Source organism: Drosophila sulfurigaster, chromosome 2R (assembly GCF_023558435.1).
Source record: "Drosophila sulfurigaster albostrigata strain 15112-1811.04 chromosome 2R, ASM2355843v2, whole genome shotgun sequence".
NCBI classification, from domain to species: Eukaryota; Metazoa; Arthropoda; class Insecta; order Diptera; family Drosophilidae; genus Drosophila; species Drosophila sulfurigaster.
The window spans coordinates 34334412-34357282 of record NC_084882.1 but is presented as its reverse complement, the minus strand read 5'-3'; the positions used below and the strand labels follow the sequence as shown (position 1 = coordinate 34357282).

Genomic DNA, 22871 nt, shown 5'->3' with positions numbered 1-22871 from the left:
CTGTTTTGCTTTCATTATTATTTCTTAGTATATTTGCGGTATATTATTTGGTATATTTTAAGAATAATACCGAACTGTTCTGCTTTCATTCAAAATGGTAATAGTAACATTATATCAATATACCAAATACAGCTTTTGGTATATTTTTTTAGTATTTTTGCGTCATATCAATTTTGTATATCTTAAAATTAATACCGCACTGATTTGCTTTCATTATTATTCTTAAGTATATTTGCGGTATATGATTTGGTATATTTTAAGAATAATACCCCACTATGTCACTTTCAGGTATTAGGTATCTCACAGTTGAGTACACTCTTTTGTATCTTTCTTACTTCTTTGCCACTGTTTGCATTTAATTTCAACTTTTCTCATCTGATTTATGTATTCGGCGTCGAACGATTTTGCATATTTATTTTGCATCTATTTCTATGAGTGTGTGTGTGTGTGGGTGTCGTATCTGTCTCTTTCTCTCTGACTGTTGTTGTGTCTACGCGATTTGTGTGTGTGTGTGTGTGTTGTGTGGAGTCAGCAAATGTTGTGTTGGCATTGGCATTGCCATTGCTTTACTTTGTGTTGTGTTGCCAACGAATGATATTTGTAATTCTAATTCCTTCAAAGTGTTTTGCTGATACGCGGCATTTGCATACATTTCAGCGTGTGTTTCAACTGAAATCATTTGCGGACTATCTTCGAGTGCTTTGTCATTTGAAAAGTCATGCCACACGTCTCTCACTCTCTCCCTCTCTCTCTTTCTCTTTCTCTTTCTCTTTCGCATGCCCGACCACGCCCACGCAATTGCAGCGAATGGCAGCTCAATTATCGCAGAATGTCTCAATTATAATTCATTGACCCGAATGTCTGTGTGATTTAAGTGTTTGCCATTTGTCCGCCTCACTCTCTCACCCTCTCTCTCCATCTCTATTTCTGTCGTCTCGTTACTCAATTACGTGTATGATAATAAATAATATTATTATGCTTGCTGCTTATCACATTCGGCTAATTGTTTTTTGCCCAGCTAATTGCATGCAATTTATGCGCTTGCTCCCAAATAAAACTTCAGAGTCCATGCGAATCACAATAATTTATCAATTTGTGCTCGCTGCTGAAGTAAATGAAGCGAGCATGGAAAAATGGAGCTTATCCCATGTTAAACATACTCAACACAAACACACACTCACACACACATGCGTGTTCGTTGTTGTTGTCGAAGCAAACATGGCGCACAATGCTTGTAAAATTTTATGGGTCTTTAAAGCAATAGAAGAGAGGACAGAGAATGAAAAGATAGCGAAGCGAAGCGAACTGTGCTGCAAATTTCCAATTGAATTGGAAATATGTATTAACATGACCATCGCATTGGCAATGGTAACAGCAACTTCAGCATTAGCCATAAAGGACAATTGGAATTGGTCAGCTGCAGTAGGAACAAGTAAGAAAGTTACAGTCGAATGTACTCGACTCTGAGATACCCGCTACCCATTTTGAATAAAAACAATATTTTTTCAAAATATACCGAACATACTAAAAATATACTAAATTGTATATTTGGTATATCGATATAGTATCACATTCAAAATATACCATAGACGGCACAATGTACCAAATTGTCAGCCAAAGCAACTCAGACGCTAGGAAGTAGGCGTTTTTGCCCATGGAAAAGTAATTCTTTAATAACTTCCATAATTTTTATCTGATCGCAACCAAATTTTCAGGAATAACAATTACTTTTGTTATTATTGTACATACCAAAATTCGCAGCTGTAGCTTTTATTATTACGTTTGTTATTCGATTTTTTTGATTTGCAGGGGCGGAAGTGGGCATGGCAAAATTTGAAACAAACTTGATCTACGTGCAAACATAACAAATGCTGTCGAAAAAAATTAGAGCTCTATCTCTTATAGTCTCTGAGATCCAGTGTTTTATACGGACGGACGGACAGACAGACATGGCTAGATCGTCTCGGCTGTTGACGCTGATCAAGAATATGGTCGGAGATGCCTCCTTCTACCTGTTACATACATTTCCTGCCGGCACAAAGTTATAATACCCTTCTACCCTATGGGTAGCGGGTATAAAAAGCGAAGGCAATGGAATTTCTCCCGATGCGCTCTGGGCCACGGAAATCGGGAAGAAGCTTCGATTAGTGGCGAGTCGCCTAATTGACTTTCTGTGTTGCGATTTCCACCTGCATTGGCTGTGGCTGGTTGGCAATGCCAGCGTCAGATGTGATTATCCTGAACCAAAAAGCACAATGCGAACATTTGCATTTAGATTGGATTCGTCTGCCCGTCGGTTTGGGTATCGCCTTCTCTTCCAGTGTTCCGTTTTTTTTTTTCGCCTTGCTCCCTCGCTGACTGACTCTGACTGATGCAAGCCAAAGAAATCAGAATTTTGCGCTCAACGCGGCGCACAATGGGGCAGATATCGATGAGAGAAAAACACACAGATGGTTGAAATGCAGAGAAAAAACATGAAATGAAAGAAAAAACTGGGGCAAAAAAAAAAACCCCGATAGCATGGGAAAATTGTTGTTTGTTTTGCGCTTGAGACAGCTTTTGAGTTTTGCAAACTGCGCGGCAAATCTTAATTAAATGCATAATTCGTATTTATTATTCAAATGTTTTTGATTTATGCAAAGCGCAGAGCGAAAGAGAGAGAGAGCGAGTTATCGTTTATAAATATTAATTAGGCGCCGAAATGTATGCTACGATTATTTATTTGCACTCGATGCGAATGTTGCTGCCATTTTAAAATTGAATAACTAGTGTTGTGAGTGTGTTGGTGTGTGTGTGTGTGACATGCGCTCATAATTGAAGAGCCAGTGAGCAAGTGAGACAGATAACTGGAGTTAGACAGAGAAGGCGAATGCTTGCTTGCTTGCAAACTGCTTGTATCCCTTTTGAATAAATTAATGTCAGAAGTGCTTTGGCTTTGGCTTTTGATTTTGATTGATGATTGTGCGCCTGCATGAGCAACGACGAGCAATGGCACAACAATGGGTGAGTGCTGCTTCCCTCTCTCTCTCTCCTCTCCCCTCCCTCCACCTCCCACACACACGCTTTCTGCAACAGAGGCTGTGCCTTGTCTTGTTTGGGGCTTGGCTTTGGCATTTTGCTGTTACAGCTGATGAAGGCGAGGAGCGAAGGCAAGTGTGCATAGATATTACGCATAAGTAACTAGACGAGCAACCTGCAACCTGCAACGAGCTGCAGCATCCTGGCTGGCAAATGTCGCTGACAGCGTCGAGCCAAAACTGCAACCCGAAGCTCAAAGCCAAAGCCAAAGCCAAGCTAAGGCTAAAGCCAAAGCCAAATGACAGCTTTGGCTGTGCCACATGACGCACGTGCGTCGTCGTCGTCGTTGCTGTTGCCTGTTCTTATCACGTGATGTGGTAACTCCAGCATGGAGCCATTTTGCTAGACACAAAACGCATCAATCAGCTGTTCCTTTTGAAGTTCACAGCACACAGCACACAAAAAGAAAAAGTAGTGCACAAACTTCGACAGGAGGGGCGGGCAAAAACGCAGTGGGCGTGGCCTTGTAATCAATTACGTGGCTTCATTAATCATGCAAAATAACCGCAAAAGCTAGAAGCAGGCGGCTTATTGATTTTGTCGAGCGTATCTCTCACTCACTCTCCGTCTCTCTCTTATCATCAACAGCAGCAGCTGACGTCACAAGACGCGTCGCCTTAAAATTAATAAATTCTGCTGCTGCTTCGGCTCTTGTCACACACAATGAGTCTGAGGCATTGTCTTATTGTTGCCTTAGATACACATTTGCATAATAATCTGCGAGTCAGCCATGCGTTGTCTGTCTGAGTGTGTGTGTGTGTGTGCTTTACGCGTATTCAAGGTTAATTTGTTTCGACAACAAACTTTGCGCCGCGCTCAAAAGTATGCTAATGTTTTTTTCCTCAGCCAATTTCAACTGCTCTGCGCCAAAAGTATTGAAAGTCTTATTATGACTTTACAAGGCCTTTGCATAAACGCATTACACATACGCCAACACACGAATACACTCACACACACTCACACGCATACTCATACTTGGATTCATCACACTACGAAATTCCAGCGGATAGATAGCTTCCAATATTCTCTATATTTATTCGCATTTTGAATAAAATTTAATGCCAGCAACCTGCATGATTTGACTGCTTTATGTGGCTGATATCCTTATGGTAGTTTTTTTTTTGGAAAGCAGCCAAATATCGATAGTGATGCGAACACAGAAATGCATCATAAACTGCTGTTTTGATATTTAAATAAATGTTATTAATCAATGAATTAAATTAAGCACGATTCTTAAATCTTGATTATGGTGTAAAAAGTTTATTTAAAATTGAAAATTTATTGTAATTTAATTTGCACTTCAATACAAAGAAATTATGTTGTAGAAAATCAATTTATTTTAACCTACAATATTATAAATTTAATTTACACTTGATTTAAAGATAATACTGCTCAATTTTTGTGAATAATTTTGCATATGTGCTTATACATATCCTTGTGACAGAAAAATATTGCAGATTTTAATTTAAATAAATGATATACATTAATGAATTAGACTAGTTTGCTCCAAGGCTGTTTGAATTCTTTAATTTATGATAAACTAAATGTATAAAGAGTTTGTATTTATCTTTATCTTTGTGAAGCAGCAATATATTAATATTGATGCGAAGAAAGAATAACATAAACAACTGCTGGTTATAGTCTAATTAAATGCTACTTGTTAAACTTCAATGAATTATATAAAGCTCAACTTTTGAATATTTCAAAAGCAGATAGCATAGTGCACAGCATTTTATTTTCATTTGGAAATAAAATAAACTAAAGCTAAACTTGTTCTTGACAAAATAATAAACAATATATCCAATTATTTTATATATTATTATATATATCCTTATTAGTCTTGAGATGGAACAATATGCCTTAACAATTTCTAATCATAATTTGAATTCATTTTATTTGTTATGCATTAATATTTCATTTGATTAAGCACAACCAATTATTTTATATATTATATATCCTTATTAGTCTTGAGATGGAACAATATGCCTTAACAATTTCTAATCATAATTTGAATACATTTTATTTATTACGCATTAATATTTCATTTGATTTAGCACAAATTTTGTCTGGAAATACTTGAAGATCCTTTCAAATATGTTAAATTTAACCATAATGTAGAACAAACTGCACAATTTTTGTGTGTAATATACATCAATTTATAAAGCTTAAAACTAAAAGTCAATTTAGAATATATCTTAGTTATTTCTCCCTCCCTTAATAAGACTGTTTGCTGCTGCTTAAAACTTGAACATTGTAATTAAAATCCAAATTATACGCAAACAACTAATCGATATTGAACAGCAGCAGGTGCTTAAACCAACTAATTTAGTTGAAAGTTTAACTCGTTGGCTCTTTGATATGTTTGTTATCTTGGCCGCACTTTATTCAGCTAACAAAGTGTCCTGTCCTGTCCCTTGTTGACTGTCCTCTAGTCTAGTTAAGTTTGAGTTTAAGTTTAGTTCAGTTTCATAGTCAGTAACATTTAATCCTTGTGGCGAGTCTTGTGTTTCTTATCTTCATTCGTTGTTGCGCATGTTTCACATTTTGTTGCCGCTGCCATTTTTGGCTTAGCCGCATTCCGAGCCCTCTTTTTATGCCGTCCTAAAAATGCAAATTTACGTTGACAGTGGCAATGGAATTGCGACAGGTCTTAGTTCAGGTAACTTAAGGGTCTAAACGCTAATTATGTGCAGCCCCGCAAGTGACTCGACTTGACTGCGACTGCGATTAAAAGAACGACAAACGAGTGAGAGAGCAAGAGTAAGGGTTTTTCTTTTGGGTTCCTTTTTACGGCCTGTTAAGCTACGGTGGCAGTAAAGTCTCAGCGAATTAAGTGGATAGACAGCCGTGGAGAAACATCAGAGGCAACGGCAACACTTGTCACATACGTACTCAAACAAAATGCCATTGGCTAATGCGATTTTTGGAAATTGACAGCTACATGACAGTGCTTACGACTTTAATGACGCCACGACAAGCATGTCGAAAGCCGTAGAGAGGGGGAAAACAGCTTCATCGATGACAAGTGGCAATATTTTATCGGGTTTTATTTTTGGGAAAAAGTAAGTAGAGCTTAGAGGGCTGAGAGTGAGAGTGCTTGGCTTCCCACGGCTTGGCTTCACACACATGTGTGCTTCACATGCCCCCGAGAAGTCAATGGGAACTGACATTTAACATTATAAATCGTGACTGCAGCCGAGTTGCAAGCAACCCCATTTGGGTCTGCATTTGGCTTGCGGAAATGATAAATTGAAAACTCATAAATTATGTGAAATTATGGCATGACAATCACAATGACGTTTGCTCTCGGTCTTCGAGTTAGCTTTGGCCAGTGTCGAAAATCTTCCTCCTCCTTCTCATTGCTCATTGTGTCAGTTGAGTGGAAACACTTTTGACATTTATTAACATTTTCAGACACTGCGTACAATTAAATTTCCTTCAACTGTGTGTGTATAAAATTTGTATATTCATTAAAGCGAGCCACGCGTAGGTATTCCAAAAGATACATAAATCATTTTTTGGATATGTCAGTCGCATTTTGCGTAAAAGCGGCCTAGATGAAGGCGGATTTAAAGAGCATAAGCTGATGCGGCTGCTGATGCTGATGGTAATGGTGATGCTAATGCTGACCATAGACTGCCATAACTCACTGTCAGTTTTCGAGGGGGCAAGTTTGCCTGTGGCTTAGCAACCACACGGCAAAAGCAAAAGCAGAGCCAGAGCCAGAGAGAGAGAGAAATTCGAGTAAAAACAATTGAATAAGTTGTTTCCATTGACCAAAATGAATTCAAAGTAAATTCGGTATTTAAAATGATGCACACACTCATACATATATATATATTCCATGTCAGCTACAGATACAACCACGAGTATCTCGAAGATACATGGAAAAATCTAAAGGTCTGTTGTCGGTTTGTTGCCGCCGCAACGTGTGTATCTTCTGTGTGTGTTTTATTTTGCGGCAAAATGGAAATGCGTTGTAAAATATGCTCAGATTCTCTGATTCAGATTCTGTTTCAGACTCCTCGTATTCAAAGTGAGTAAATAGTTTGCCTCGAAACACAAACAATTCTACCCACACACACATGCTCAGATACATTTATATCTTTCTCTCTCTATCTCTCTCTGTCTCGAGTGTGGCAATAGTTTGCGGCTAATTTTGATTTATTTAAATATTATTTTATAACATTTCCTTTTGGCATCTGCTGCTCTCATTTGTTTGTTTGCTCTTCTCACAAAAACTTAATGGATTTTCTCGTTCAACTTTAAGCTATCGACAGCTGTCCCTCAGCCCCTCCTCCTCTTCCTTCTCCTCTTCGATGTGGTCTCGGAGACAACTCAACTTTCTTGCAACGTTGTGAATTCCAGAACGTTTTCGCCTCTGACGAAATTCCTGAACTTCGCTTTGTGCGTTTTCCAGTAATGTTGCCGCCCAGACGCTTGTCTGGTATTCCGATTCCTTCCTTCATCTTGCTCGCCTCAGGTCTAAAATTATACCAGACACAGCAGCGATTTATGTTTACCGTGCTCTTGCTCTTGGTATTCATCTTGCTTCCCCCACCTCTGTGTTTCTCTTTGGGCAAGGTTATATGCAAATGCAAATGTGAGCACTTCAACTATGCAAATATTCACTCCACGCGGACGGCGAACTCCAAAAGCCCATAAAGTGTCCCCAAAAACATAAATGTTTGCCGAAGCCAGCGTATAAGTTATTGCTGCTAGAGATACAACTATTTTGAATTTTACTTCTACTATTGCTACTACTAAAAGAAGTATAACTTTAATTCAACTGATGTGTTCTGCTTATCTATAATTAACAAATTGTGCTGTCAATTGCTCTCCATTTCTAAATGTTTGTTGACAAATATATTTTTCTTCAAGGAATCTTTTATATTATGTTCGAGTTTTCTGTAAATGCTTTTATAAAATGGTATAAGTCGACTTCTATGGTATATTTCGAATGACCTTCGGTATATTTCTGTATTTTGTTCGTATATTTTAAGAACAATACCGCACTGGTTTGCTTTTATTCAAAGAGAGTAGAGGGTATCTACCATATATGACTTGCGGTATATATTAGTATTTTTGAGGTATATTATTTGGTATATTTTAAGAACAATACCGCACTGGTTTGCTTTTATTCAAAATTAGTATTATATACTTTTAATGCTATACTATATCAATATACAAAATATAACTTTTGGTATATATTTATTATTTTTCTGGTATATTAATTTGGTATATTTCTAAAATAATACAGCACTGTTTTGCTTTTATTCAAAATGAGTATGGTATATATGTAAATACTATATGAATATACCAAATGCAGCTTTTGGTATATTTTAGTATTTTGACGGTATATTAATTTGGTGTATTTTTAAAATAATTCAGCACTGTTTTGCTTTTAATTAAAATGAGTATGGCATATTTTGAATGTTGTACTATGTATATCAATATACCAAATGTAGCTTTTGGTATATTTTAGTATTTTTACAGTTTATTAATTTGGTATATTTTTAAGATAATACAGTACTGTTTTCCTATTATTATTAAAAAGGGTTGTATCTCACTTTCTTACTTGTTTCTAAGTACCTATAAATAATTTCTAAATAAAATGAACATATGCATTTATACTACATTCTATTATAACTGATTCAGTTATCACTTTAGCAAAATGTTTCTAATATTATTGCTCTATTTAATTGAATAAAAATGTATTTTTAATATAAATTCATTTATTTATGTTTCATTGTTGAACTATTTCCAAATGTCTGTTCACAAATGTTCATACAGATTAAATATTTTTTTCCCTATTTTTCTTTCATTTTTTTACAATAGAAATATCGCAACGATTATCGCTAAATTGATGTGTAAATTGCTGCAATTCCATCTTGTTTATTTATTTATGAACATATCGAAATGTGGGACAAATCATGTTCACTTTTTTTTGCGATGAGTTTTGTGTAACATATTTATTGACACTGACGCGGAAAGCTTTGAGTGGCTTAAAATGTCGGAATATGCTAATACAGAGAGCGTGTGCAGCAAGTTTGTCATTCGCTCAGCTGTTGAATTATTTCGATGGCACTTTTTTCAGAGTGTTTAATTGAATAATATCCGAGTGTAAATGAATTCACAGGTCGAAAAATTAAATTATTAACATTTTTGTGCAATGCGACGCAATGCGCAAATGCGAAACGTTAATGCAACAGAATAACGGAATATTATATAAGCGAACGCTATAATTAATTGCAAAATGTTTATGCAACGGCATGCTTTTGGCTTTTTACTATTATTATTTTTCATATTTTCAAGTTTTATTTGTGCAACTTTTTTTTTGTGCTGTCTCCCCAGCTTGCGGCTGTTATGCAAATTATTTATTGTGTGAATGAAATGTAAATTTTTAATTGATTTATGCAATAACAACAACTACAAAAACAGAAACAAGTAAGCTACGGTGGAGTTCTTGACTGTAAGATACCCGGCACTCATTGTGAATAAAAGTAAAACGGTGCCGTATAATATTTGAAATATACCGAATTAATTTACAACAAAATACTAAAAATATACCAAAGACCATTTTAATGTATAAACATAGATAAGCCACGTTTACAATATACCAAAGTATTATACCACAAAATACTACTAAAAATATACCAAAAGCCTATATTTGATCTATTGATGTAGTACTTCATTCAAAACATACTAAATTTATATACCACAGAAGTACTAAAAATATACCAAATGCTATATGTGATGTACTCTCCCATTACAAATATACTATAGAGTGCAAAATATACCAGATTGTATATTCAAAAGTATTTCTTATTAGCTTCTACAATTTTGATCTGATCTCCGACAAATTTTCAGGAATTATAATCGGATCGGAGATGCTTATTTATGCCTTTAACACAAGGTTATAATACCCTTTTTTCCTTTGGGTAGTTCGGGTATAAAAAGGAGGCAAAAACTCAAAACTGTGTCACAACTGTGACGCACGCGATTTTCGTGTCGCATGCGATTTTCGTGTCGCGCGCGTTTTTCGGCGTCGTCTTCTGACTGACTTTATTAGCGAGAGAGAGAGAGAGAGAGAGTCGAAGTCTGTGCACTGCGATGGGAGTAACTGTTACAGTGCAGTCTAACTGTTGACACACACGCACAAATTGGATTTGCTAACGAGTTGAGGAGAGAGGAGGGAAAAGATGGGGAAAAATAGGAGGGGGAAGGTTGACAGTTGCCCGCTGTTTGTCACTTTTGGCACTTTTGTTATCATGTGGAGCCTATTGCTTGTTTGCATTGTTGTTCTCCCAGCTGCCAGCTGCTGTTGTTGCTGTTGTTGTTGTCACAGTTGCTGTTAGCCAAGAAGAGCGAGAGCAGAAAAAAAAACGCGTTCGCGCCTGTTATTTATGGCTTCGATTATCCCCACACAATGGGCTGCGAAGCATGGGAGCTGGCCACGCCCCTTTACCACCGGGGGAAAGTGTTTGCAAAAAGCAAAAGCCTGGCAACCAGTCAGCGAGGCAATAAAACAAAACGCACACGCTAACCAAGCCTAAAAAGGGGGGCAAAAAGTGTGGAGCAGCAGCTGCCCTTTTTTTCGGGTGGAGCGAGAGAGAGGAAGAGAGAGTGAGAGAGCGATGGGGGTCAAAGACAGGCAGAGGCAGAAATCACAGAAGCAGCACAAGGACATGCCGCTAGGCAGGCAGCAGGCAACCAAAGAGGCTTTACGTATTTTCAATAGTTTCCATTGTGTACACACACACACACCAACACACACACATACACAGCACTAAACAATCAAAGGCACACACACACACACACACAGAGACAGAGACACATACAGGAACAATCTGTGTGCTGATTTGAACGTTTGAATTATGATTTTCATGTGGCGAAGTTTTAGTTTGATTTTCGCTTCGTTTCGTTGCTTTTGTCGCCCAAACAAGCGTTTTCCCTTTTTCCACCCACCCCCCGCTTTCCTTGCTTTCCCCCCTCTCCTTCCTTTCACTTCTCAGCATTTCGCGCTGCGAATTGTTGTTGAGTCGAGTCGAGCGACAAAATTTATATGCGCCACTAATGCGGGCACTTAAACTATACAAACAAAATGGCCCTTGTTCCCGTTAGCACAAGAGTTTGTGTATATGTGTGTGTGTACGTGTGTGTGTGTGCGAGCGTGTGTAGCTAGTAAAAGTCGCTGGAGACTTTTGGCCCTGGCCATGTGAAAATGACTGAAATCGTATCGAGAATCAAAGGTCACTTTTGGGATCAATTCAAAAGGAATTGCCGCATTCAAATCGCTGCGAGGCACTTGTGAAAACACACTCACACTGTCACACACAACTGTAACGACGTTACGGTTAGCTGAAGCCACATACATATATATATACTATATATATATATTTCTATGTCATGGCAGCTGCTGGAAGCTGAAAGCACGAAGGAGTCTCTCTGCTATAGATATTCAAACTAAATTGCGTCATCTATAACATGTGTGTGTTTGTGTTCGCTGTGTGTGTGTGTGTGTTTGTGTTTGTCCTGACTGTCGATAGGAAATGAATTTTAATGATTGCCCAAAAAACTTTCGTCTATGGCTTGTTATCCCAACTCTCAGCTCCTTCTTCATCTCTCCCTCTTGTGATTGCTTGTTGTTTTGCGTTTTGTCGCAGCGACCAGAAACTTTGCACATTAAATTGTTTACTTTTTGGCTGTCGCCTAAGTGGCCGATAACGATAACGATAACAATAACTAAGCGCAGCTAGCACAACCTTGTGGAATTTGTATTTGTATTTGCATTTTCAATTTCAATTCGTATTCAATTGCTGACCGCCCATCTGTTTGACTTTTGGCTGTGGAAAACCCCGAATGCATTTTCCATGAAAACAACGCGTGGCTACGCCTCAACCATTTCTCCCCCCCCCCATCGCTCTCTCTTAACGCATTTGCAGCTGTTGGCAATATGTCAAGAATCTCGAATGTGTTTTGCGCGCTTTTCCACATTCGTGGTGCGTATTTTTAGCCAGAGCTAATTAAAAATCAACTCGCATCAACAAATGCAGCAGCATACGCAAAAAGCCAAATGTGCATTTGTGTTTATGCATATTAATTAAACTATGCTTATACCCTGTAAACAGAAGAAGAAAACGAGTCTATTATCTTGGACATTTCTTAAGGAATCATCTTGAAATTTGTTTTACTTATATCTCATCAACTATTTTAATTGAGAGGCAAATTTCATTAAAATTGCTGCACAAATAAATGAGTTTTGTATTTTTAGAAAATTCCTTGGAACTCTCGAGTTGTTGCTAGCGCCATCTAGCGTCGAGCAGACTCATTGCGTTCGCTTTACAGCTCAGTTATTGTCAGCTCAGTCTGTTTTTTCGTGGTCGATCGCGTTGACTCCGCTGCCAGCTGCAGCTAATTAGCAGAGGCCAGCTTGAAGCACAGCTCCCTGTGGATTCTATAATTGGTTTTTGAATTTCCTCGAAACGCTCGCGGACTTTGACCTGCTCCTGCTTCTGTTTCTGCTTCAGATTCGTCAACGCTCGCAGTGGTTTTTGGTTTATTTTTCTAATTAATATGACAAGAAGCAGCGAGCCAAGGTAAAATTCTCTCAGCTGTCAGAAGTAGCTTAACTCTGCAAATAATACGCATACGCCACGTGTGTGTGTGACTTTAATAGTTGCTTTAAAAAGGGGATAATTAATTACAAGCATTTCTTTTCTGGTCGCCAGCGTGTGTGTGTGTGTGTGGGTGAAAGACTTTATCTTTGTACTGCGATAAGAGAATAAATAATGAAAGACAAACAAAGTCAGTCAGTGGTGGCTGCGCTGACACCAAACAGAAGACAAAGACTGGGCGCTGTCATGTGTTTTAATGAAATAACCACGCCCCCGTTCACTTCCTTTGTCCGTCTCTCTTTCTATGGTGCCTTTTGTTTTGTTTACATTGGATGCGGTTACAATTTGGCTGATTAAACAGGTGACAAGCCGAAACTTGGGCCAACAAAAAACCTCACTCAGTTGTAGTCAAAGGCGAAGGCAAAGTCGAAGTCGATGGCAAAGCAAACGCCCTCGCTCAATGTGAGCTTAATTATGGCAAGTAAAATGTTTTAGTTTTAAAGATAAATTATGCATTAAATGGTAAGCGAGAGTCGCAAGCGTTAAATAATTGTGTGTTGTGTTTTGTTGTGGAAAAGAAGCAAAAGAAATTCCAACCACGAAAAGGGTTCGGGTTCAGGTTCAGGCAACTTTGGGTCACATTTGGCCACGCATTTCTTGGCCGGCCAAAGGGGGGGATGAAAGGTTAGACGCTGAAGAATATTAATTGAAGGATTAAAAGGCGTTTCAATGCGGCCCGCCTGCCAAACTAACTTTAATTTAAATTCAAATTTGGGTTCGGTTTTGCGTTCTATGGGCGAGGAGGAAAATCGAGGACGATGCCACGTGCAAATATTTTTGAAAATTAAAAACGTTTAATTTAATTGCAGCTGATGTTAATTTAAATTGCAAAAATTTCATCGCTGACAAATGCCGCCTCATTAATATCAAACAAAGTTCAACCTTTCCGACAAAACTTTAAGCCGCTTCACTTCACTTCTTTCTCGTCTCCTCACCCCGTGCAACCACTTTAAATAAATAATTTGGCATTTCTGATTGACACCCAGCGGTTGGAGAGCTAACTTCCAAAGAAGACAACGAAGAGCAGCGGCAGCGGGGTCAGAGGTTGACTGCAAATCAGCGACAGCTGCGTCACCTGTTCGACTGGCGCGCATGTTGTCAAATTTAAGGTGGATTTGCTGCCAACCACAGTGCCAGGATATCACAAGGATAACAACAACAACGACAACAACAACAATGAGCAACCGCTGTGGCGTTGTCTGTGCATTTGCTTTATTTATATGAAGCTGTCAGAGCATCACACTGTCGTTGGGTGTTGACTGGATTTTGAGGGTGGCCTGTGAATGACAGCAAAGGCCGCAGTTTTTGGCAGTAACCTCTAACCTCACCCCCAACCCCTCTCTCAACATCCCCTCTCGAGTTCTGTGCAAAAGTGGTGTCTGAAGTGGGCGCATGACGTAAAATCCAAAAAAATATTTGCATACATACATAATTTAATGGGCTTCGACTGCAAATCGCTTGGCTAAAGCCGAGCATGTGTCTGGTTAATAACTGAAGGAGATCAGCAAAGAGGAAATTGGAAAAAAATATATATAGAAATTTGATTTGTGCAAAATATCGATTCGCATCAAAAAGGAGAGTTTGATGAACGATAATAAAATTGTGCTTATTTAGTTCATTATATTGTACGAACATAAAGCATAAGAAAAGCTTAACTCGAATTATATTTATACTTAACGCCTACTTTCTAAGGGTCTTAGTTAATTTGACTGACAATCTGGTATATTTTGCACTCTATGGTATAATTTTGAATATAGTTCCAAATCGATATAACAAATGCAGCGTTTGGTATAGTTTTAGTATGTTTTCGGTATAACAATTCGGTATATTTTTAATGGAATACTATAAAAATATACCAAATGTATCATATTTAGTAGGTTTGTGGTTTATTAATGTGGTATATTTTGATTGTAGTACTACAGCAATATACCAATTGCAGTATTTTTAGTAAGTTTTAGTATTTTGAATGTAGCGGTATATGTATTTATTAGCTATGTTTTGAATGTAGCACCATATCAATATAACAAATGATGCCTTTGGTATATCTTTAGTATTTTTGTAGTATATTATTTTGGTATATTTTAAACATAATACCGCACTCTTTTATTTCTATTCAAATTCGACAGTAGATTTCTTTCTTGTTCTAGAGCTGCCTTAATATTTATATATATCATAACTCAAATATATTTATAAGCCAGAAAAATAGCTACCTAAATATTTACACAAATCATAGCTTAAACATATTTCCTCTACAAATATTTATAGACAATATTAAGCAGCAATCAGGCACGCACCTACTTAAAACAAACACCTTGAACCTTGAACCTTTGAACCTTGATAAAGATCTTATTTAATTTCCTACTCGTTATCATAGTAATAAAAAGAAATGCTTTAGCAATGAATTTCAACTTTGATAAGAAAAAAGAGAAACCGACTAGACGAGCAGCAACCTTTTTTCTTTGGTCCTTCCAAGAAATTGCCAAGCAAAACTTAAACAGTCTAAAAGCGATTTGTTTTGGGGCCAGCCAAAGAATGCGTTTAAACATTTCCTAAACATTTTTCTAGACTCTCTCTTATGCAGGAACAACTAAGCAACTTTCAAGATGAAAAGACATGAGTAGAAATATGTTTAAATAGGTAAGAAATTTCTTTGAATAAGTTCGCAGAGAGTGAGAGTCAAGAAGTGAATGCTGATATGAATGGCTTTCCTTCATGCTTGGCAATTAGGATGCAAAAATAAATGATATTCGGCTAAGTGAACGAATTAGAGCAATTAAGAATATTGCGTTAACTGATTGATTTGGATTTCCATGCGTGAGTCGATTTCCCATTTTTTTTTTTTGTTGCTGTTTGTCTAATTAGTATTTTGGGCAAGTTGTAGTTGCTCTTCCCTGAGCTCAACGTATTTATTAATGTATTTCATAAGATGCCGGGTGGCTGTAATAAACGCATAAAGGATATTAATGAGCTGCTGTTTGTTTGGTTACGCCCCGAGCGGGAGTTGAACTCTGCTTTTGCACGATTTGCTTTTGCTTTTATTTCGGCTGAAAAGGCAACTAATTGCTTACACACACACACAAACACATACGCAGAGAGAGAAGAGCAAACTTATTGCTCATGCTGGCTGGCAGAGCGTTCGCATATTTCACAAATTGCGCATACGACATGTTAAACGGCGCACACACGCACACTAAGTAAACACACACATGGAGAAGACAGAAGCCAGTGAAGAGCGCATTATCAGGCCATAGTTGTTATTGTTGTCGCAGCCTGATGCATGCCTTTGTCATAATTCAACTTTTATTTGCACACACATGTGACTAAGGAAAGTGAAATGTGCTTTGAGTGGCGCTAAAAGTATGCCGCGTGGTGTAATAACGCCGCTTCTGTTGCTGTGACAGTGACAGCAGTGGTGCTTATGCTTGTCAGACGCATGCTTATGATAGCACACATCAGCACACACACACACTGACATACACACACACTGGCACACTACATTGCATCTTAAAGCAAAGTCAGTTGCGATGTGTCTGATAAAAATGTCTTTGCAACGCGTCTAGCAGTTAAATTTATTATGTATTCTCTATATGTATATAGTATAATATTATTATAATAATATTTTAAAATTTATGTCAGCTGCCACGCCCACTTCCCGCCCATCTGAAATGAAATAAAACGGGTTATGCGCCTTTGACTTTATGAGGCATGCGAATTGAGCAGTCGGCATACGGCGCGTATGCTTGATTCGCCTTGGGTTTATGCAGCGTTAAATCTTGAGGAAATTGTGTCACATTATGATGAACATTTATGGCAAAGTTGAGCATTCTCTCCCCATAAATTTACACTCCATCTCACACACAGTCTCCGTCTCGCATTCTCTCCGTCTTCGTCTGTCTGTCTGTCTGTCCGTCTGTTTGTTTGTGTGCGTTGTGCACCTGCCAGAGCTTGAATTAAACATGATGGAGTGGCTGCGGTAATTTGACAAGGCTCAAGGCTCGCATTCGCAATCTCAGGTCATGTTCTTGGCAGCTGGCAAAGCTGTAAGCAAATGTTGTTACAGGCCAAAGCCTGAGCTACACCTGTGAGCCACCAATCAATACGGACAGAGGCCCAAAAATAAACAAAATACATTTGATGTTGGTGCAGTTTTTGGTCAGACTTCAATTAGTTGATGAATATGTCGAATTAGAGAAATAACAGCTCAGACTAGTCCAGCAGTTGATATGTAGACACAGCTGTCGATGCCTTGTCAAATGTTTTGTCTGACGTTGCACCTCGAGTTGTTGCGTCCCGAAGGGCAAACTTTTATAATTAGCAACGCTTTTCGTATATGCCATTTGTCTGTCCAAGCGAACCCGACAACATTTCCAATTAAAGGACATAAGACAATCGCAGCTGCTTCAGCTGCTGCTGCTGCTGCCCAAGTTAATTAATCAGTAATAAAATATGCTAACTAACTGCCAAGAGCAGCAGCAACTACTAATGTTATGAGCCTCTCTCTGTTTGGAGAGTGTAGCATATGATGCCAGTCTGAAATTTGCTAATGAGCAAAGTTTTGCCTCAGTCTCAGTTTGAGTCTGAGTCGACGACGATGTCGTTTGGAGTGTTTGTTCATTCATTTACAGGTAACACGAATCGAAAAGGAAGCAACTTTCTATGGGGTCGAAAAGAGAAATGTACGTAAATGTGCAAATAAATGCAAATGGCAAATGCGAAACGTAGAAGAAGAGCGAGAAGCTTCTGCTCACATTTCATTCTCTCGAAAGTTCATAAAAATTTATGAACTTTTTCTGTTTTCTATACCCGTTAGCCTTAGGGTAGAAGGGTATCATGAAATATATGTCAGAGGCAGACCAAAAACTTTTGGTATATACAATAATAACTATAGTTTTTATGAGTCGTGCAAATTTGGATCGGACAAAAATTATAGAAGTTATATAAGAAAAACTTCAATCTGGTATATTTTACAGTCTGTGGTATATTTTTAATAAATAATTCAATATACCAAAAATAGCCTTTGATATATTTTTAGTATTTTCCCATGGTTCACTTTTTACTTTACGGTATATTATAATTGTTAATAGACCAATATACCAAATATAGCGTTTGGTATATTTATAGTATTTTTGTGGTATTTTATTTTGGTATATTTTAAATGTAGTAGTATACCAATACACCAAACAATACTTTTAAATATTATCAGTATGTTTTGCGGTATATTAATTCGGTATATTGTAAAATGATTATCACGTAGTTTTTGCTTTTATTGAAAATGTACTTGGTATATGCTTTGAATGTAGTTTTTATTCAAAATGGACTATGAATGTATACTACATCAATATACCAAATATGTACTTTGGTTTAGTTTTAGTATTTTTATAGTATATTACTTAAGTATATTTTAAAATGAATATCTCACCGTTTTGCTTCTATTCAAAACGTCTAACGGGTATCTCAAAGTCGAGCACACTCGACTTTAGCTTTCTTACTTGTTCTGTTATTTCTTCTTTTTTTTGCGTGTCTCCCTCGCTCATTAAGACTTACTGCTGCTGCTGCTGCGAACCGAAAAACGCACATACGCAATAGACACAGAATGTTGCATAATTACAAGCGCGGCTTTCTGGGTTAAGGTGAGCCATCGCCGCAACAACAACAACAACGAGTCAGATGTGTGTGTGTGTGGGGGGAATCATTGAGGCAGCCTGTCAACGCGCTTGTCGCAACCAGGCGCAGTCCATTAATGCAACCAGCCAAAGTCAAACAAGCCATGACACATGCGTGGCTGCAACGCATCGCTAACTTCGGATGGGGGGGGAGGGTTGAGTTTATCAATTTTGATGCGTTGTTTAATGACCAAGGTCTGCGCTAAGCACGCAATTAAAAGGCACAACCATCGCAACAACAACAACAATGTTAGTAGTACTTTCCTCCCTCAGGGGTTTAAGGTGTATCTCGCTGCTGTGGCAGCTGTGTGGCAGCAACATAAATCTATGGCTGCTGTTGCCTTAATTACGAGCCTCACATTGAAATGCGCCATTAATCACACTTCATCGATGCGTTCGGCAGGCATAAAACATCCAATTTCGGTTTGACTCGCAACCCTTGAACCGATTTTACGAGCTCTGATCGAGAGCAAGAGCGAAGGGAAGTCAGTAAAAAAATTTTATTAGCACTTTTCATATTTCACAAGCAGAAATGGATCAAAGTTGTTGTCTGTTTATATCACACACAACCAAAAAAATACTCACGTTTTTTTCTTCCTCTTTCTATTTGCAGGCAATAAAAGTGCAAATAAACATGTAAAAGGACATTAAGATGCCAATGAAAGGAGAGGACACATGCCACATACTCCAGTTGAAATGTGCTTTTTATGTGCGCAACTCTGCAAAGTCAAAGCCAACTAAAGGCTCGCTGGCGCTTCATTAAAGTCAAAAGCGGAAGCGGAAACGGAAATAGCCAACAACGAACAACACAATACGCAGCAGACTGCGTGTGTGTGTGTGTTTGAGTTTATTAACATCAGCTTCATCAGCCACTCGGAATTGCTGTGTTGTTGCCATGTTTTCAGTTTCGATTTCAGTTTCAGTTTCATTGCTTTGACTGTGTTTCATTTTTTTTTTCTGCGGGCCAAATTCGAAGCTCTCTCGCTGCACATAAATGACGAGGCGTCTCTGCGTTCGAGCACAACGCAATGACAGCCATGCAGTTTTTAATAACAGCACCACACGAAATACCAACAACAACAACAACAACAGCAAACATGCAACCAACCACAGCAACAACTACAACGACAACAACATCACGGACATATGGACAACGGCAACAACAGCACAACACACATCGAAAATCACGCAGAAGGTGCACGTTGCTGTTGTCCCAGTTGATGTTGCCACTGCCACAGACGACGTCGCTGCAGTTGCCACTGTTGCCACTGCGATTGCGCTTGGATCTGGACACTGGCAAAACGGTTTCAATAGTCTGCCTTGTGCTGTTGTCGCTGCTCTGCCTGCTGCCAGCGAGCACGTTGGCAGAGGAGGAGTCACAGGATTTCCAAAAGAACAGTAAGTACAAACGAATTAACTACACGACGAGTACTTCAACAAAAACGTTGCAAACCCTGAACACGAAAATACACTGCCCACTTTAACTCGACTTTATTTGGTTTAATTTGATGGTTGGGAAACTTTATTGTATAGCGGAATATATGAGAGGTTCTAAATATAAAATAGTGCCAACAATTTATGTTATGCTTATGAAATGTGGGCAGTAAACTAAAGAATGATACAACAAACAATTTTTGACTAAAACTAAAAAAAAAAGAGGTTTAGAAAAAGAAGAAAGAGTGTTTAAGATGTGATATGTTTCTGCAGCTAGTTTTATGAAGTTGAGTATGAAATTTGAACAAAATTCTTAAACTAATTACTAAACTAAATACTAATACTAAACTAAAACTAAAAGACTCTTTTTATTATTTAATTGTTAAGTCTATTGAAAATTTTAAATTTTTGAAGCAAATAATATAGGCATTTATTGAGAGACAAGCTTGAGTGATTCTCATGTGAGTTATCATATATTTCTATGTTGTCTTAAAGCTAAAGTTATTTAATAAATTTGCGCAGTATCGGAAAAGTTTACTCCAACTAGAATCATTAAAATACAGCTGATACAAATTGAGTATAAATTCTTATTCATGCTAAATAAGTGAGACACTATTTTATATCTCTCTATTGCCAACAATAAACTTTTAGCTATAACAAATATAATAAGAAATATAAATATTTATTTCTCCTTTTTGAATTGAAAATCAAGTTTGTATATGGAATATGTGAGCAATCTTTCTACAGTCAAGTTTAAACTTTTAACTAAAACAAATGGAATAAAAACTCCTCAGTTTCCATCTTTTTAAGTTAAGAGCAGAGCTTGAGTATTTCTTTTATAGGTTTTCAGTATATTATAAGTTAAAGGTTCTTAAGAACTTTTAGCAGTTAAAATAATACTACAATTAGAAACCCAAAATTAAAACTGAAACAAATCGAATTTAAATTATAAATATTTGATCATTTTCATCCTTTTTAAACTGAAAAACAAACTTGGTTGTTAAATATGTGAAAAACTTTTAATAAATTTTTATTGCTCACAATAAACTTTTAGCTTAAACAAATAGAATAAGAAATATAAATATTTATTTATGTATCACCTTTTGAATTGAAAGTTTGTATATGGAATATGTGAGCAATCTCTCTACAGTCAACTTTAAACTTTTGACTAAAACAAATGGAATATAAATTATAAATATTTATTCCGTGTTTAAATTGCTGGACAGGCAAACATAAAAACACATCAACTGCGTCATTAAAAATCTACAATATGTGCGTTCCATTAGTCTGGTAGCTGGTATTGATTTTATTGAGTTAAAGGCGAAATGAAAAACTGATTGAAAATCATATTTATATGATTTGCAATACATACTTTTTTTGTGGGCTCCTTTTACTTATCTTCCTTCGACTGGCAACGGATCATAAATATATTAAGTTGAGTTATGTAAAGCTCTGCTTGAGGGCAGTTTCGGGGTCAGTGCGACTTCTGTTCTCTACACACTTAGACTACTTCAGCATGAGATTGAAAAGTATGCCAAAAAAAAAGAGAGAGAGAGAGAGAGGAGGAAAAGAAGGACACTCGATGTGGATTCGGGGTATTCGCACACGTTTGCACAAAATGGTGGCTGTGCAAGCATTTTGTGCAAACTTGCAAATCATTCAACGATTGCCAAAATGCTTATCAATGTGCGTTACATAAAACGTGCAACATTTTTTCCTCATTCTCTTTACTTGCTTCCATTTTTTTTTTAAGGGAATTTCGAAAAACTTGAAGGGAAACTTGCCAGCCAGCAGTTTTGGCCAAACAACTTTATAATTTGCGAGGTCGAGCGAATGTATCTGAGTGTTGTATGTTGTGTGTCTGTCTCTGAGTGTGTGTGCGTGTGTTTGCGTGTGTGACATGGCATGCTTTTTACGATGCCATCAACTGGTTGTTGTAGTTTACGCTCAGATTATTTGTAGAGCTGAGCTAACCTTGAGGCAACGACAGCAGCAACATCAACTTGGGTCATATCTCATTTCCCATGGCGACCCAGGTCTCTGTTCCCTGTTACATTTTTAGCATGCCCCACCTCCTACTTTTTCTCCCCTCTCTTTTGGTTCCGTACTCTCTCTCCTCTCTCCAACCACTCGACAAAAAAACAAATCATAATTCGACATCGACATCAGCATATTTTCTTGTTTTTTTTTTTTTTGGGGTGTTGTCTCTTGTCTGTTGCCCTTCCATTTGTCCATCCGTCTGTCTGTCTGTCCGTCCATCTGTCTTGTGTCTTTTGTTGCTGCTGCTGTTCGGTTTTGGGCCAAATCCTGTCATAAATTGTGGCCCAAAGAGCGAGACACATTTTCTGGCATTTTCTATTTCGTTTGCCGATGCGCGGGATTTTGTATTAAATTGAATTTCGATGCTTGGATTTAGATTCTCGCTCTCACTCTCTTTCTCTACTTGCTAGATTGGCTTTAGTCTGCGCATTAAATTTAATTATGTGTGCTGCTTTATTAGCAAAACGGGGCGCTGCCCAGGCCACTTGAGAATAGCGGCGGAAAATTTCCAATTCAAGTTTTCAGTTTTTGTTTGAGCAAATTCAAAGTCAACTCTGCCACATGCTGCTGCTGTCTCACGTTTGCCTGATGATGCTTTAAGTGGTAGTCGAATGTGCTGCGTAACATTGCCACATAAACAACTACAAAAAATATGAGCATGGGGCATGCAACATAGACAGAATACACGCTGCGACAATCGCTGCTTGCCACTTGGCAACGGCTTCCGTTTGTCGCATGAATATTTTCATCATAATCGTCGCTATTTTTATGTTCACAACATATTTTTTTGTCGACTTTGTGTGTGTGTTGCACGTAGCACGTAGTTGTGCTGCACGTTAAAGTAGAGCTACGTCTATCGAACTGAAGCTCTTTGGCATTAGCACTGGATTTGTTGGCTATGCAAATCTCCAGCTGTGTCTCCGCTGCAGGCTTTGTTTTGATGGGCAATCAACACGCGGCAGAAGCAACAACAACAAAG

At 37.8% G+C, this 22871-nt stretch overlaps 1 protein-coding gene across 5 annotated transcripts in view; it reads left to right on the top strand.

The window, feature by feature from the left end:
• The window catches only part of LOC133835768 (sialoadhesin), an 82033-nt gene that overhangs the window by 8695 nt on the left and 50467 nt on the right, over window positions 1–22871 (top strand). For all 5 annotated transcript variants that reach the window (XM_062265827.1, XM_062265829.1, XM_062265830.1 and 2 more), the window contains exon 2: window positions 19032–19816. In XM_062265827.1, the coding sequence (XP_062121811.1) occupies window positions 19447–19816 (370 nt within the window). In that variant the 5' untranslated portion in view covers window positions 19032–19446. The remainder of the gene's footprint in view (window positions 1–19031; window positions 19817–22871) is intronic.